A 15457-nucleotide genomic window follows, 5' to 3' on the forward strand; every position below is an offset into this window, starting at 1 on the left:
CATATTTTTTTTCTTCTTCCCCCAGCAAAGGGTTCCCTGCAGTGACTGGGAGGGAGGAAATAAACACTTAAGACATTAATTCTGCACAGAGAGCATTACTAGGATAATGCATTTTGTTGTTGTTGATTCAACTCACAAAAGGAAAAAGCTTACTTAATTGGGAGCATAAATCTTCCCATCTCACATATAATATTAAGAATACCTGTGTTTTTTGCTTAAGGTAGACAAAACTTCCAGAGAACATGCAAAGGCTGAATACATGTAACCCATCACTCCCCCAACTGTCTCTTTTTTTTTTTTTTCACTCATCAGACTAATTTGCAATGGTCTAGTCTAAGAGTTGCCAAACTTCTGTGAAGAAACAGCTGGTAAATATTTTAGGATTAACAGGCTATATACTCTGCCCCAACTACTCGAGCCATTATAGTAGAAAGCAGCCAAACACAATATGCAACAGATGATCAAGGTTGTGCTCCAAAAAAACTTAATTTATAAAAACAGGCAATGGAGCTGATTTGTCCTATAAGCCTTTTTTTTTTTTTTTGACTCCTGGCTTAACCTTTCAATCTTGAAATTATATAAAAATTATTATGTTCACATGAAAAGAAACAAAACATTTCAAACAGACTATTTCCATCTATCTCTACTCAACCTTATGAAGGTATTAATGCCAATACACATATTATTAAAAACATACTAAAGTATCTAATAGCTGTAAGATTTCAGATTTCATCCTTTATCTTTAAAATATATTTAAAGCAGACCAGCACCAAGGAAAATGTCAGAGAAATCTTTCAACGGAGTCTAGAAGAACAAAAACAAAAGCAAAAACCCAGCTTCTCCAAATTTGTGAACTCTGAGACTAAGCTTCTCAGATATTCAGAAAAGCACATAAGCCACAGTACTTTGGTAATGTATGTCTTGGAAAATAAATCAGAGAAGATGATGATATTCCCACATGCATCTGGATGAATTTCAAATCTTATTATGGAAAATGGTTAAAGAATGATCTAGGCTCTTTTGTAACATTTTTTTCTTTTTAATTGCAGAAACTTTCAGAGAGTACAAATCAAATAATTCTACTTTGCAGGACAGACATGCACAGAAAATCCACCTTCTCAGATGTCACATGCTTCTGTCTGAATAACAGCAGACCACAAAAGATACATATTTGGCTCTAAACTTCCCATAGCCAATAGGTTAGCATTTGGTGGGACATGAATGGGAATTTGGAAGGTCATCATTAGGACACAGGGAGAGGTTCTGGCAACTGTGGTATGCCCATTCATTTCTGGATAAAGACCTGTCAATCTGTGACTTGTAGCAAAGAACTAATCTGATGTCTATATGCATTTTACAAAATTCTGTGAGATTCTGTGAACAGTAATGGTCACTTCTGGTGATCAGTATTGTCACTTGGAATTTGAGGTAATAATGCAACCTGGTGCATATCTGATGTATGCTCACTGAGTACTGAAAAGAGAATTGATTCAAACAAGATATTCTGAATCTCATAACTGGAGAGAGCAGGTCATAATTTTATTTCAAAACTGTCTATGATTATGGCTTCTTAATCTAGACTAGTTGGAGGCTATAAAATGTAATAAAAATTTCTAGACACTTGGCCATAATGGGAATTTCCATTTTTAATAGTAATAGATTTTTAAAAATCCTTAATATTTACAAAGTACTCTCGTTACACAACACCACTACAAGCAGCATTTCATTTAATCCTTAACATTTTCTGGTAAAGTAGGTGGAACAATTACTACTATTCTGATTTTTCTGATAGGGACATAGATGTAGAGAAATTATATACCTGGTCTTTAGACATACAGCGAGGGGGGAGAACTATGACCCAAAGCAAGTAGTCTTTCTACTGACTGCATCATGCTACTTCCCAGTCAGGATTTTTGTAGATTTGCCTTTTTTGTTATCCTATATCTAATGTACGGCTGGGGGATGATGATGCTTACAATATGGTGTCTTGGCTGGGCCGGAGTGATAAAAACAATCATTTTGAAATTCCTCTTTTTTTAAATATAACAACTACCAAAAACGTATCTCATCAACAGCTTTATGGTCTAATCCTTAAAGAAGATCATATTGTATTGTATTGTTGAAATGAACTGATGTCAGGAGAACAGAGTCCAGAGAGATGGGGTCAATCATTGACTAAATGAAGTGGTTTTCTCTGTGTAATAAGGGAGAAATTGCCCCTATTTATTTCACAATAATTTAAGAAGCTCAACTAAGAAAACAGATGTGTGACTATTTAGAATGAAAGAGTACCTAATGTACCCAACTGAGTAGCCATTGTGGGCCAGGCATTGTGATGCAGGCATGGCATAAGGATACTACTGGCCACAATCCACTATGTGCCAGTTGAAACCACAGCTTTGCAAAATATGGGAAATTGTTAGGAATTTAAGGGATTACACAGAAATGGAGGTGAGGAAAGACAGATGCAGATCAATGAAAATGGTAACAGCTTACAATGATGGGTTTAACCTCAAAAATGGTAAAAACACCAACTGTTCAACCACAACATAAAGGCTAAAAACACATAGACTTCTGAGTAAATGCAGCAACATGAAACACATAATTTGATTTCAAAGATTTGGTGTGCAACAAAAGAATGCAAATATCAGTAATTTTTAATACTGATTACATGTTAAAATGATATTATTTTGGATATACTTAGTTAAATAAAACATGTTTTACAAAAAGATGTCTTCTTGTCTTCTTACTTTTTTAAAGGTGGCTACTAGAGAATTTAAAATTACTGTGAATTATATTTTTGAATTATATTTCTGTTGGACAGTGCTGCTCTAGAAGGATGTATTGTGGCCGAAAGAAAAATCTGGGCAGTGGATGATTATGAAAAGGCTAATCATGGTGGATGCTGTCTTGGTGATACATGGACTGAAGACACAAGAAAGAACAAGCTGAGTGTTATTAAGCACACAAATTACACAAATTCTGATGGCTCATGTGGGAACACAAGTATAGTCAGGAGGAATCTGGAAGATATAGCTGGTGATTCCAAAGTAAATGGACTGAAAAGTAAACAAAGTCGAGGGCTCATAGAATGGTTTTGTTTCATCTTCCACTTGAAGCACAAGTAAATGAAGGAGAAAGAGGTTTATAAAATGCTTGTTAGAAGTGAAGTCCAATCTGCCTCCAGTACCTTCCCTCTGGTAGCCAGTGACTGTTTCACACACACAATCTCTAGGTAGTATAATGCTCTAGTTAGCTGACAAAGCTGCTTAGTACACTCCACCAAATTACTGAACACTGACAATCCAGTTATCTTATTTATCTCCAGAAAATGTTCAGAAAAAAATTTATAATCTCTAGCCCTTTTCCCTGCCCCCAAATTATGAACCAGAATAATGAAAGGACCTGTTGGGATTCCACTGTAAGTGCCCCAAGGCAGGCCCTGTGTCTAAATGAATTCTCAGTACCCAGCCCTTACTGGTGACACAGTAAGTACCCCATAAGTATTCACTAAATACATTTTTAAAAATGGTGGTATACTGAAGGAAAAGTTCACACTTAAACAATATGGAAAGGCTAAGACTGGAAATTTTAGGCTGATAAGCTCACTACTGCAAATAGGTAATCAGATGGATGAGGGTGAGTACCTAGAAATAAAGAGCCAGAAACCAATAAGGGCCTCCTAAAATTAAGTCATGCAGGATAGACCTCATATTCTTTTTTTTTTTTACCCTGCTTCTACATGTCCAGAGGATGTCTTAAGCAGCACAGTAAATTTTGACTTTCAAAAGGCCTTTGACAAAGTATTTGATTATATCTTTAAAAAATGTGGAAAAGTAGCAGACATGATGGTAGAGCAGTGATGAGACAGTAACAAGCAGAAAAATCATAAAGACTGGCAGTTGAGAGACTGAGGCCAACCCAAAGAGATTCTTCAGTAGTGTACCAGGAGTTCCTCTGGGTCAAGTTTTTTCTTCAGTGAGTTATAGGAAGCATGAAAGGCATATACTTAGGTAGCAGAAAGATGGGAGGGATGAGTATGGCACTGGATGTAGTCCAGAAGACCTTAATTGGGCTAGAGTATTTGAAAACAGCATTGTAAAAACTAACAGGAATAAATGAATGCAGTCTGTATAATTTGGTATACAAATAAATCATAATAGAAATAAAAATACAGAAACATGAGATAAATTTAGGACAAAGGAGATCTAGTGTGGTAGGAGCTCAGACGTTTATCAGATCACCAACAATACAGTGTCTACATGCTTACAGCTAATGGCAAGCTCCATTAAAAAAAATGCAGTTCTAAATAAAACTTGTTTTTAGTTCTCTTTATTTTGCACGAGGCAGTCCACATTTAGAACATCATGACAAGAGGAATTCTCAGGAACAAACAAAGGAGAGCAAACAACAGGCAGGAATAATTGAAGGGATTAAAGATGCTTTCTGATGAAGAGAAAGCCTACAGACCATATGTTAGAGACCTTCACATTCTTAAGAGTTTTTAATTCAAAGTGGCAGGGTACACTCAGTCTGTTCCCAGAAGCCACTTTTTTGAGGAAGGGAGGGAATCACAGATCTCCTTGAGAATTAGATAAAGCCATACATCCTCCCCTCCAGGAAAAAAATACATACACAAACATGCTTTTTATACAATTTCAGGGGTTTCTAAATGGATTAAGAACCTTCAGCTTGTAAGTTATAAAGACCCAGGTTTCTGTTTCATTTAAGAAACCATTTCTCCTTCCACTTCTAAAGCAATACTCTTAGACTAGGGACATTGACAGAATTCCTATCCTGGGCACAGGGAGTAGAAGAGTCTTGAGCTGATGACCTGTAGTCCCTTCCCAATTCCAGGATTTTCTAACCTAAAAGGATTTTTAAAAATAATTTCACAGTATTTAGGGAAATATTTAAAACACTATTTGCTATTGTTATTCACACTATAATTTTAAATGCTAACATTTCTCATTATACTCTAGGAAACAAAGGTCGTTCAGGCACTAATGCAACTTATTAGGCATATCTGAAAAGGATTTCATTCACTAGATGTACAACTACAATGGGATTGGGTATAGAAATTATTTCTTGTATTACAAACAATAAAATATTTCTCTCCACAAGTTGCCTCTCGAAAAACTTGGCTCCATACGGGGTGTGTGTGGGGGGGTTGCTTGATAGTAGAAGTTCTACAACATTTGCAATGTAATTCTTTTGTATTTGGGTTACAAGGATTTTTCCAAGCAGCTAGTTTAAGGCATCATTAGAGGGGATAGCTATGAGTTATCTTATTGGTAGCATTGCATAATTTCTATATTCTGCAGTCTATGTTCTAGGCAACTCATTGCTGTCTAAACCTAAAGAGCTTTTTTACACATTAGCTAGAGGGAAGGAGAAGGGGTGCATCTAATTTTAATTCTACCCTCAAAGGGAAGTAAGCAAATCAAAGTACTTGAGCATAATGCTTATTTATTTAAAACTCAGGTTCTCCGAAGTCCTAGGTAAGAAAAACTTTGTATCATTCTCTTTAAGAAATATGTCCTGGACTTTACTCAAATTACTTCTATTTAAATGCTTACCACTAGTTCTGTTAATAATCTTGAAAGAGCCCCAATTCTGAAATAATTACAGATACATTATAGGAAATATTACATGTGTTTCCTACCTACAAGCATATAGGACTATACTGAGGTTTTATAAATGCTTGTTGCTAACGCACAATGTTGCTTCTTGAAATGATTTTCATAATAAGTCTGAGAGCCTCAAGGAGAAGGGGTGTGTGTGTGTAATTTGTTTATGGAATTCCAGTGATAGACATATTCTCTTAAAAATCCCAACTTTATTATGGTTATTTTTCTATTGGGGCAAGTTATTACTGCATCCCTTAATTTCTCAGCTTTTTTCAATTTCCATTGCTTTAATTTCCCATTCAAATCAATTTCTTAAAATGGAAAAGAAAATCTGCCATCAGTGGTAGACTTTAAGTGATATTGAGGGCTCATTTCTTTTCTAGTTCAAGTAATAGCCTTCCAGAAAAAAGATTAATGACATTGGACCTGTTTGCTATAGAAAGAACTGTCAAATTCTATCAAAATCAGTCATATTGTTTCCTTAGCTCTGAGCAGAACAAAAGACATTCAGATATTAAGAGGCCATAGGGAATTTCAGGGGTTAGTTTTAGGTTGTACTTTCCATCTGTTTTAGCTATAAATACAGCTGATGAGGAGAATTACTGACGACATGGTACTCAAACTTCAGTGTGGAGCAAAACCACCAGGAAGGCTTTATCAAAACAGATTGCCAGGACCCAACTCCAAAATCTGTGATTCAGTAGGTCTGTGTTGGGGCCCAGTAACATTGCTAACAAGTTCCCTGGAGATGCTGTTGCTACCAGTCTAGGGACAATGCTTTATAAGCCCCTCGTACAGGAGAATCTCTGATATAGAACTGGTTGCAACATCATTTTTCCTTTATTTATTCAAACTTTCATAGCTAACGGTTTCTGATTCATACTCTAGCCTGAACCCCAAAATGGCACATGGCTTTCTGTTGTCTCCAAACCTCTGTAAGGCACATCCTTCTCTAACAATCCTGCAGAAAATATTAGTAAAGAGTACAATATTTCTGGAAGAGGATATCAAAGCCATTTCTCAAGTTCCTCCCCCACTTTCTTTAAACCTCTTACTAAATATTTGGAATGAAATTCAAAAGCAAAATAGTTCATAAAGTCTATCTGGAAGGGGGGACTCCATCAGAATGAAGATTTATACTCACCAGAGAGGAAATATACCCAGTCGTGTGGTGATAAAAACCATAGCAAACATAACAAACAGAAGATCACAAATTTTCTGAAATTTGGCATAATTTGCCATTTTGGCAGCCTGTGAAAGGAAGGAATGTGATATATTAATTTAGTTAAACTGGTAAATGAAAAGCTTCTTTCAATATGTATGAGTCTCCTATAAGATATAACTTACCAGATGAATAAAATTGCCTGCTACTTTGAAATGTCATGCATCATGCATCAGTATTTATAAATTACCCATAAGTTAACTGAAATGTAACATTAGCTAAAAGTAAAACTACTGACTGTCACAGATTTAATAAAACATTCAACAACCTGAAAAATTCAATTATATGGTTGATCTCAGGAAAACAGAAAAATATGAAAATTCTTGCATTATAGATGACATTAGCAAGCCAAAGACACCAACACAGGAATTTGGCATAACAGGTCAAAGTGAAAGTGCTAGGTAATCCTTTAAAACTCTCTAATGAGGCCACAAACTTTATATAAAATATACGGACGGAACCTTGTTTCATTGTTTTCTCCTTTCTACTTAGAAATAAAGGTTTCCCTTAAACAGGCACAAGGAATATTCTGGGGACACAGTTTCTTGGCTTATTCTTATAAATTTAGAAATAAAGAATATGTCAAGATCATGTTATTTCAATGAATCCATTTAGGTATAATTTTCAAAGTTATGTTAATGGGTCATCTTCTAGATGAAAGTCACTAAGTCACTAATGTTCCAAGTGTCTGTGAGAATTACTCTAATAATTTATGATAGTAAGTTAAGTGACCACTTTTTAAATTATAAATTAGGGAAGAAATTACATCCCTTTTCCTAATGTCTACACTTTTTACAGATGATTCTAAGTAACAACAGGTGACACTGAAAACATAATTTTGCTCGATCACCTTCTTTTTACATTTTCACATAGAATTCACACACACCCACACACAGGGTTATAAACTGAAGATGTCTTGCTGAATTCATAACATTATTTTCTACTTCTTAGAAAGTTAAATTAGCTGAGTCAAACTTGAAAGGACTGTTGATAATATCCACAGACGCTACAATTTTGTACCTTTAAGTAAAACATAGAGCTATGAGAGCAATGGATTCCTAAGAAAAAATATCTCTTAATTGAGCAGAAGCCAGAGTTCTCAACTTTTAATTTCATGAAGACTTTGAGTATGAATTATAGTAAGAAAAAAAGCATCTTCTGCTTCCTTCTGCCTAAACAAAATGGTAAGCCATTTTTCCCTTACATTCATTCAACAGTATTCAATTAAAAAAAGCATCAAACATGGAATTTTTCTGAATGTCTAGGTGATAGATCCCACTTCAAAGAGTTGATGGTTGACATATCTCATTACTTGAATATTCTCAAGCATTAGTATATAATGTAAAAAAAAACATGTGATGAAGAATATTTGCTTTTAAGCCAAATGACTGGCATTTCTGGATTGTTTTTCTTTTCTGGATAAAGTGATAGACAAAGATTCAACCAGCTATTTCCATAGACATTAAAGTTGGCAGATTGTACAGGAGTGATTTCAAAACTGTAGACGGTATAAATCTCCACTTTCAAGCATACTCAGGGCTTAACCGAGTGATTACTGGTTTTCAGGAAACTGCCCTTATACACCTATAATACGTGTATGTTTCTCCTTTAAAAACTATGCTAAATAGAATTTAGCTTAAATCACTTAAAAAAATCATAGTGTCACATTATCATCTGACATATCTAGTCCAGTAGGACTGTTTTTCTCTTTCACAACCTTCTAAGGTGCAGAGTTTTTATTTTTTACTTTTTAAAACATTTTATTTATTTATTCATGAGAGACACACACAGAGCGAGAAAGAGGGAGAGAGAGGCAGAGACACAGGCAGAGAGAAAAGCAGGCTCCATGCCAGGAGCCTGACACGGGACTAAATCCTGGGTCTCCAGGATCACGCCCTGGGCTGAAGGCAGTGCTAAACCGCTGAGCCACCTAGGCTGCCCGGTACAGGGTTTTTAATGAAGCGTTGTATATATTTCAAATCGTGATTATCTTTTTCGTAGATTCAATTTTATCATGTGGAATTTCTGTTTATCCTGTAATAATGAGAGCATCTCTATATTCACAGTGACAGTATATACTTCAAGGCGCAGAACTGTGGGCTGATAAGAATAAAAACTCAGAATACAGATACTAAATGAAATTTCTAGAAGAAATTTGTACTCTGGTAAGTTTATCTTTCACCAGTTACATAAATTTCTTAACATGAAGTAAAAAATATTTTATCTGATTATATAACACTACTGGTTGTATCTCTTCATATGGGCCATAATCAAGAGTAAATACTACATCAAAATTTTCCTTGGGATTTTATCTTTTGAAATATGCTAGAAGGATTTTCCTTTCTTTTTTTTTTTTTTTTGTTACTTTGATAATCCTGAATGATAATGGTTTAGAAAGTTAATCAGAATACAACCAATATTTCCTCAAATACTCTTTATACTTATATTTGGAGAGAACAGTTTTTATATTTAATTGATAATTCATATACATTTTCACTGTAAAAATATTAGGATAAGATGAATATTGGCAGTAAGAACTATGATTAGTAATTAATTTCATCAGGATGTACAACTACCATTAATAACTAAATTGAGTTACATACACTTCCCAGATACATCAGTGTGAAACTTAAACACCAGAAACACAACCTATTCATGTAATGATTTTCCAATTGTAAAACATTCATTTCTTAAGTGTGGGACAGCAAAGGTTTTATTATTCCACTAATAAAGAATGCTAAGATGATGAACATTCTTTGCACAAAAATTAATGGACTAAAGTCTCATTTTACCAATTTAACTTAAAAAAAAAACAAAACACTTTGCAGTTTCAAATCCATCATATGCTATCTTTCCCCAGTGCCATCTAGAATAACATGGAAGAGCGGATGGTCTTGGAGATTTCATGAATTCTGGATTTCAAACTCTTAAAGATGAAAGGAAACTTTTACCTCTAGAAGAACATCAGCTGAATCGTGAAGACAGAGGACCAGCGTCCCTACTCGGGCCATATTGTTGACATATGAAAAGGAAATCAAGAAAATAGCTACAAGGTGATGCAGGAACATAATGCCAAAGTCCTTGAGGAAGGAAAAACACAGCCATGTTAGTTCTTAGAGAACAGCAGTATTTCCATTCATCTCTTCCACTATTCAACAAATAATTCCTAAGGTTCTTAACGGACCTAGCACTGGGACTACTAAAATGAGTAAGATGTATTTCCTACCCTCAGGGAGCTCACTACAGAATGGCAGATACATACAGGGATCCATGACTATGGAGGATGTGATAAATGCCAAGACTAACACCAGATATAAAGGGTGTTTTGTATGTAAACCAAGGAATTTGAAGCTATGGGAGAAAATGCCTCAGAATTTCAAGCAAAGAAAGACATTACTTGGATTTGTACTTTAGGAAACTCTTTTGGGCAGCATCACAGGTCCAACCGAACCACTTCTCTGACTATCGTGGCTAGGGATTCTTCATCCTTCTCCTGGAATATGTCCATTGGGGTGTTAAAATAATCCTAACATGGCTCTTCTGAAGAATCCTATACAAACAAACTCTAAATTTTAACCTTTACCTGTTCATAGTCATTAGAAAAAGTAATGATTGGCCACCTTTATTTTGGTCAGTTTCAATGGAGCTGGCTGTTGGCCCACAGGAGATCATCTTTCTCTGACACTGATTTATCTCCTAACCATTTGGACATGGTTTCTTATGATATGGAATTTCTGTTGCTTAGAAATACAGACTCTCATTTACTAATATTTTTATTCTGTTTATTTTTAAGATTTATTTACTTGAGAGAGAGAGCATGCAAGTGTGTGAGTGGGGGGAGGAGCAGAGAGAAAGGGAGAGAGAATCTCAAGCAGACTCTTGCTGAGCTCAGAGCCCAATGTAGGGCTTGATTTTGTGACTCGGATCATGAATGAGCTGAAATTGAGAGTTGGATGCTTAAGCGAATGAGGCACCCAGGTGCCCCTTTGCTCATACTTAAATCTATTTCTTCCAAATCTATTACTTGGACTTCTCTGGGATTTAAATGCCAAGATTGGTGTACTTAAAGCCTTAGAAAAATAAGGCTATTCATGAAAAGACAAATAAATTAGCCAAAATGAAAAGCTATTATGACATTGAGAGAGAGAGAGAGAGAAGTATACACACACACACACACACACACACACACATCCTCGTTATTCAGTAGCTATTAATGTCATATAGTTTTGGATTTGAAAGGTCAAGCTCAGTGACTTTTAAACGTGTTTGAAACATTTAAGCAATGGCCTTTGTTTAGATCTTGCAAATAACTAATGATAATCTATAAGTAATGAAATATTGCTATTAGGTCTTTGCCACTTATTTCATTGTATAGTTCCTATACTGAAAAAATTTTTAATTATTTTGTTTTAATTTATATAACGTGAACCTACAAAGCTATGGATATTTATACTGTTTAAATTCCTGTGATACAGAACCCTTAAAAATGTCTTTTTATGTTTTACAAAACCAAGGTTTAAACAATGATGAAATAAAGTTAAATTTGTACGTTAAACCCAAAAAAACCTTACAATGTTTCAGTGATTCTGTATGTACTCTGGTAGGTTTATCCAGAGATTACTTTTCTGGTTGGAAAGTGCCAAACATTTACTGATAACCATACATATTGAGCTATTACTAGGATAAACAATGCATTGGTGTCCTAAGTAAGGTCAAACGATTTTAAAAATGAATTGCAACTATTTCTCCTTTTCAACTAACCTAGTCTCCAAATTAAGCATGTTAAGTTGATGGTGGATACCACTTTTGAAAAAATCACCTCAACAGTCCATTCCAATTGCCCACAGCAGAACTACAGAATCAAGTCTTGCAAACTAGTGACCTACCACTATGCTCCTTCCTTCAGAACCACATTCACTGTACGGTTTTCAGCTCACTGGCAGAAATAATGATCATGCTATTAAATGAGTTTCATGAGTGATCATGTACAGACTCAACAGTTTTACCTACTTCTGATTTTCTGATATTCTTGTGGGATCTAGGATTTTCCTAAATCATTAAAGTTGGACAATACCAAAATGCCTCAGGCATACAATGAAAAAACTGCTCTGATAATGTTTTCCACCGGAAGGTGAAATATCTTCTCTCCAGGCTGTTATTAAAAATTTATTAGGTTCCATTAACCTGGAGTATAGTGTTCTACCAAACAATAGCTACTTCAAAACAAAGCATTCAGTGGAACTAACCCATCAACCAATATTTTAAACTGTTTCCTAAACATAATTAAACGAAAACATACCACACTGAATCCAATAGTTCAGTGAGTTTATGTTTGCCTACGCTCAATACACAGATTTAAAGTCTAACCAGCTGAGTACCTAACCAGAACGACATTTTCCACATTTCCTATTGTTCAGCCCTGAATGACTGCTCTGGATTACTGAAAGAAAACAAGAGTTTTTTTTCTCTATATAGTTAAAAAATGAATAAATATAAATTGATTAGAACCTTACGGGTGATTAGGACCATTTTATAAATTAAGTTTCCTAATCTGTATCTGATAAAAATGTCAATAAACAACACAAAGCTTCTGGCCATATAGCAGGCATCCCTTAAATACAAGAGCCTTGTTTTTGAGACAAAGTTTGCTTTGTGAAGATGATTTCTGCATGTAAATCCCCTGGTCCTGGAAAACATTTATTACTGAGAGACTCAGAGTTATGCCCATGGCAGAAGACCAGTTTTCATTATACAGTCATATCTGTATGAATATGAAAAAAGCATGAATAATGAATTTTGTCTTTTACATGTCTGCTTCAGAGAGCATTACAAATACCTTCAATGAAACCATAAATCATTATTTTCTGTGTTACATCTCCTTACCTTGATACTTTTCTTGAAGTAGGCACTGAGTTTGGTCCAAATAACAGTTTTTAAATAAATTGTCAACTCGGACCTTATCAATGCAGGGTAGGAAACTCCCTCCTTAGGTCTGTTATTGCAGAAAATGACTGGTGTGTAGGTAGACACAGGCATGGCTGCAGGAACCTTAGCATCTTAGGTTGAAGAATGTTTTTCTGCATTTTTGGTGGCAGCAATTAGGTAGAAAGATGATGATTTCTTCTTGGCGTTCAGACTGAGGATTGATTCCAAAGACCTTACTGAAAACAGACCGGTCTGGCCACCTGTTTCACTGGTGTGCCCAGCCTCCTGCTGTTCCACCATATTGTTTCTGGGTATCTTCACAGCCAAGATTAAGGGCTCCTTCTATGTTTACTGCTAAATATAGACCCTGACCTCAACCCTCATTCCAGTGGCTGTTCCTATGTTAATTATCAGAGATGGAGGCGGGGGGAGGGGGGGGTATGTAGTCATGACTCGAAGTCAATTAGAATGAGTCTGTAATAAAAGAATTCAAGGAAGAGCCATCCATTTTAGAAACTGCTAAGATGATGCTGTTTTTTTCCTTATTACATATCGAATGGCATTTAGAGAACCTAGAATAGCCTCTTGGTCTGTTATTTGTAGCTTCTACAAAAGAAATTCCTGGATTCATGTAAAATTCCAGTTACTTAAGCTCCATTGCCAACTGTTAGAGTGGGAAATGGCATCCTTAATTCGGTTCTCCAGGGGAATTTTTGCAAAATAAAATATTAGTGGTTAAAGGTCAGAGGGATCACCCTCATGAAAACGTAAGTTTGATGTTCTATATGATGGAATTCCCTCTGCAATAATTGGGATGCAAAGATTTGGAAATAATGCTCTGTCTACAGGAGGCACCAGAAATTCATCTTCATGTATAAATTTTTATGAAAGCAAAATTAACTCATTTCTCATTTGGGGAAAAAAGTCCTCAAACAATAAGAAACTTGTTCCCTAAATTCCCATTTGCTGGATAAAGTATTCATAATTTTATATAGTTTCTTTTGGGAATAATCTTTGCAACAAATAAAGGAAAATAGTGGTGAACCTTCTGAAAACAGAAATAAGAAGACCAAGATTTTAAGTGATAGCTGATTGTGTATGGATAGTGAAGAATATGAAATATTTCTAAAATGCAGGCAAAGAAAAGGCTCTTCCTTCTCAGGTACAAATGACATGTATTAGCTTTCCTGAACTAAAGAAGTAAAATTAACAAATATAATAAACTTATAATAGAAAATTACCTGAATAGAAATCAGGTAACTAGCACCAGGTTACCCATTTAATAAATTTTCAACTTCTCTAAGGAACAGAAGGACAACATCATAATTTATTTTTCAGAGGGCGAGAACAGAGAGGGAGAGGCCAAGGAAGAGGGGGAAAGAGACAGAATCTTAAGCAGGCTCCACACCCAGCACAGAGCAAACGGAAGGACAGGGGTTCAATCTCACAACTCTGAGATCATGACCTGAGCCAAAATCAAGAGTCAGATGCTTAACAGACTGAGCCACCCAAGTGACTCGGCAACATAATTTAAAACTGATTTCATTATACAGCAACTGCAAAAGAACAGTTGAAAGCTCTCATGGCTGTTTTGTTTGGTTTTAAATAGTTGTTGTTGTTGTTTTTTTAATTTGAACCTTCAAGGTAGATAGAAAATTGTGTGACTTTTGACAAAGTAACATATTGTTTTTTATAGAGATCAATAACAAACTGTCTTCCCATATTTTCACTGGGATTTTGCAACCTGAAGGTAAAACTCAGAAAGTTGGAGACCAGCACAGCTGTCCAGGAAGTGGACTACTAGCACATAAGTTGTCAATGTGCAGGAAAGAACGGCCACTCAGGCTCCATCTCCACTGTGGCACAGATGCACAGATGGAGGCGAGGAGGATTTCAGACAAAACTTACATATGGCAAGAATAATCATAGGTACTTTTTCCATTGAGGGGATACAAAAATAGGTTCTCAACCTTTGGCTATAGCTAAAGTCCTGATTAAGAGCATGAAAAAAAAATATATATATATATTTAAATACATTTTAAAAAGCTAAGAAACAAGAGACTAAAAATCCGTGTAGGTCTTGAGATGATGACTAAAATAAAAATATATTCACAGTGATTTACAAAAATCAGTTGATTCTGATTTGCTCCATATTAGGCAAGTTGAGGAAAATTATACCTTTCTCTTACCCATATGTCATGTGAAAAGTTCACATAATGTACTTAAAAGATATCAACCTTTGGGTACTTAGAGTCTCCATCAATTTATTTGGGTATTTTATTTTTAGCTGGCCTTGAATGTTGGTATACTATAAAGAAAACTGACTAATCGTGCCATTTAAAGAAAGATATTTCAAATAACAAAGCTCTTCAAAAATTGTAACTTGAATTCACTTTAGTTCTCATGGAAAGCCTATGCTTGCTAGGCTTCATGGGAAAATCTGGGAAGGGATTAAAAAAAAAAAGTATGATTGATTTGAGAAATATTTGTTCAGTTATAAAGTATTCTGGCAGAAATTATTCTGTTATCCCTTCTCTAAAATTCAACCCATGAATAAATCTTCATTTATACTAAATCTACAGTCAAGTCTATTTCAACAATTTTCAACAATAGACTAGATTTTTCCACCTTTGGACTAAATATATACAGACTGAGGTCTTTGCAGATGGTAACTAACTGT

The 15457-nt window shown here is 35.2% G+C and overlaps 1 protein-coding gene across 2 annotated transcripts in view; it reads right to left on the minus strand.

The window, feature by feature from the left end:
• The window catches only part of CERS6 (ceramide synthase 6), a 302264-nt gene that overhangs the window by 47594 nt on the left and 239213 nt on the right, over positions 1–15457 (minus strand). For both annotated transcript variants that reach the window (XM_072810951.1, XM_072810952.1), the window contains exons 7-8: positions 9804–9932; positions 6775–6881 (exon numbers count right to left, since the gene is read on the minus strand). In XM_072810951.1, the coding sequence (XP_072667052.1) occupies positions 6775–6881; positions 9804–9932 (236 nt within the window). The remainder of the gene's footprint in view (positions 1–6774; positions 6882–9803; positions 9933–15457) is intronic.

This window comes from Canis lupus, chromosome 34 (assembly GCF_048164855.1).
Source record: "Canis lupus baileyi chromosome 34, mCanLup2.hap1, whole genome shotgun sequence".
Lineage (NCBI taxonomy): Eukaryota > Metazoa > Chordata > Mammalia > Carnivora > Canidae > Canis > Canis lupus.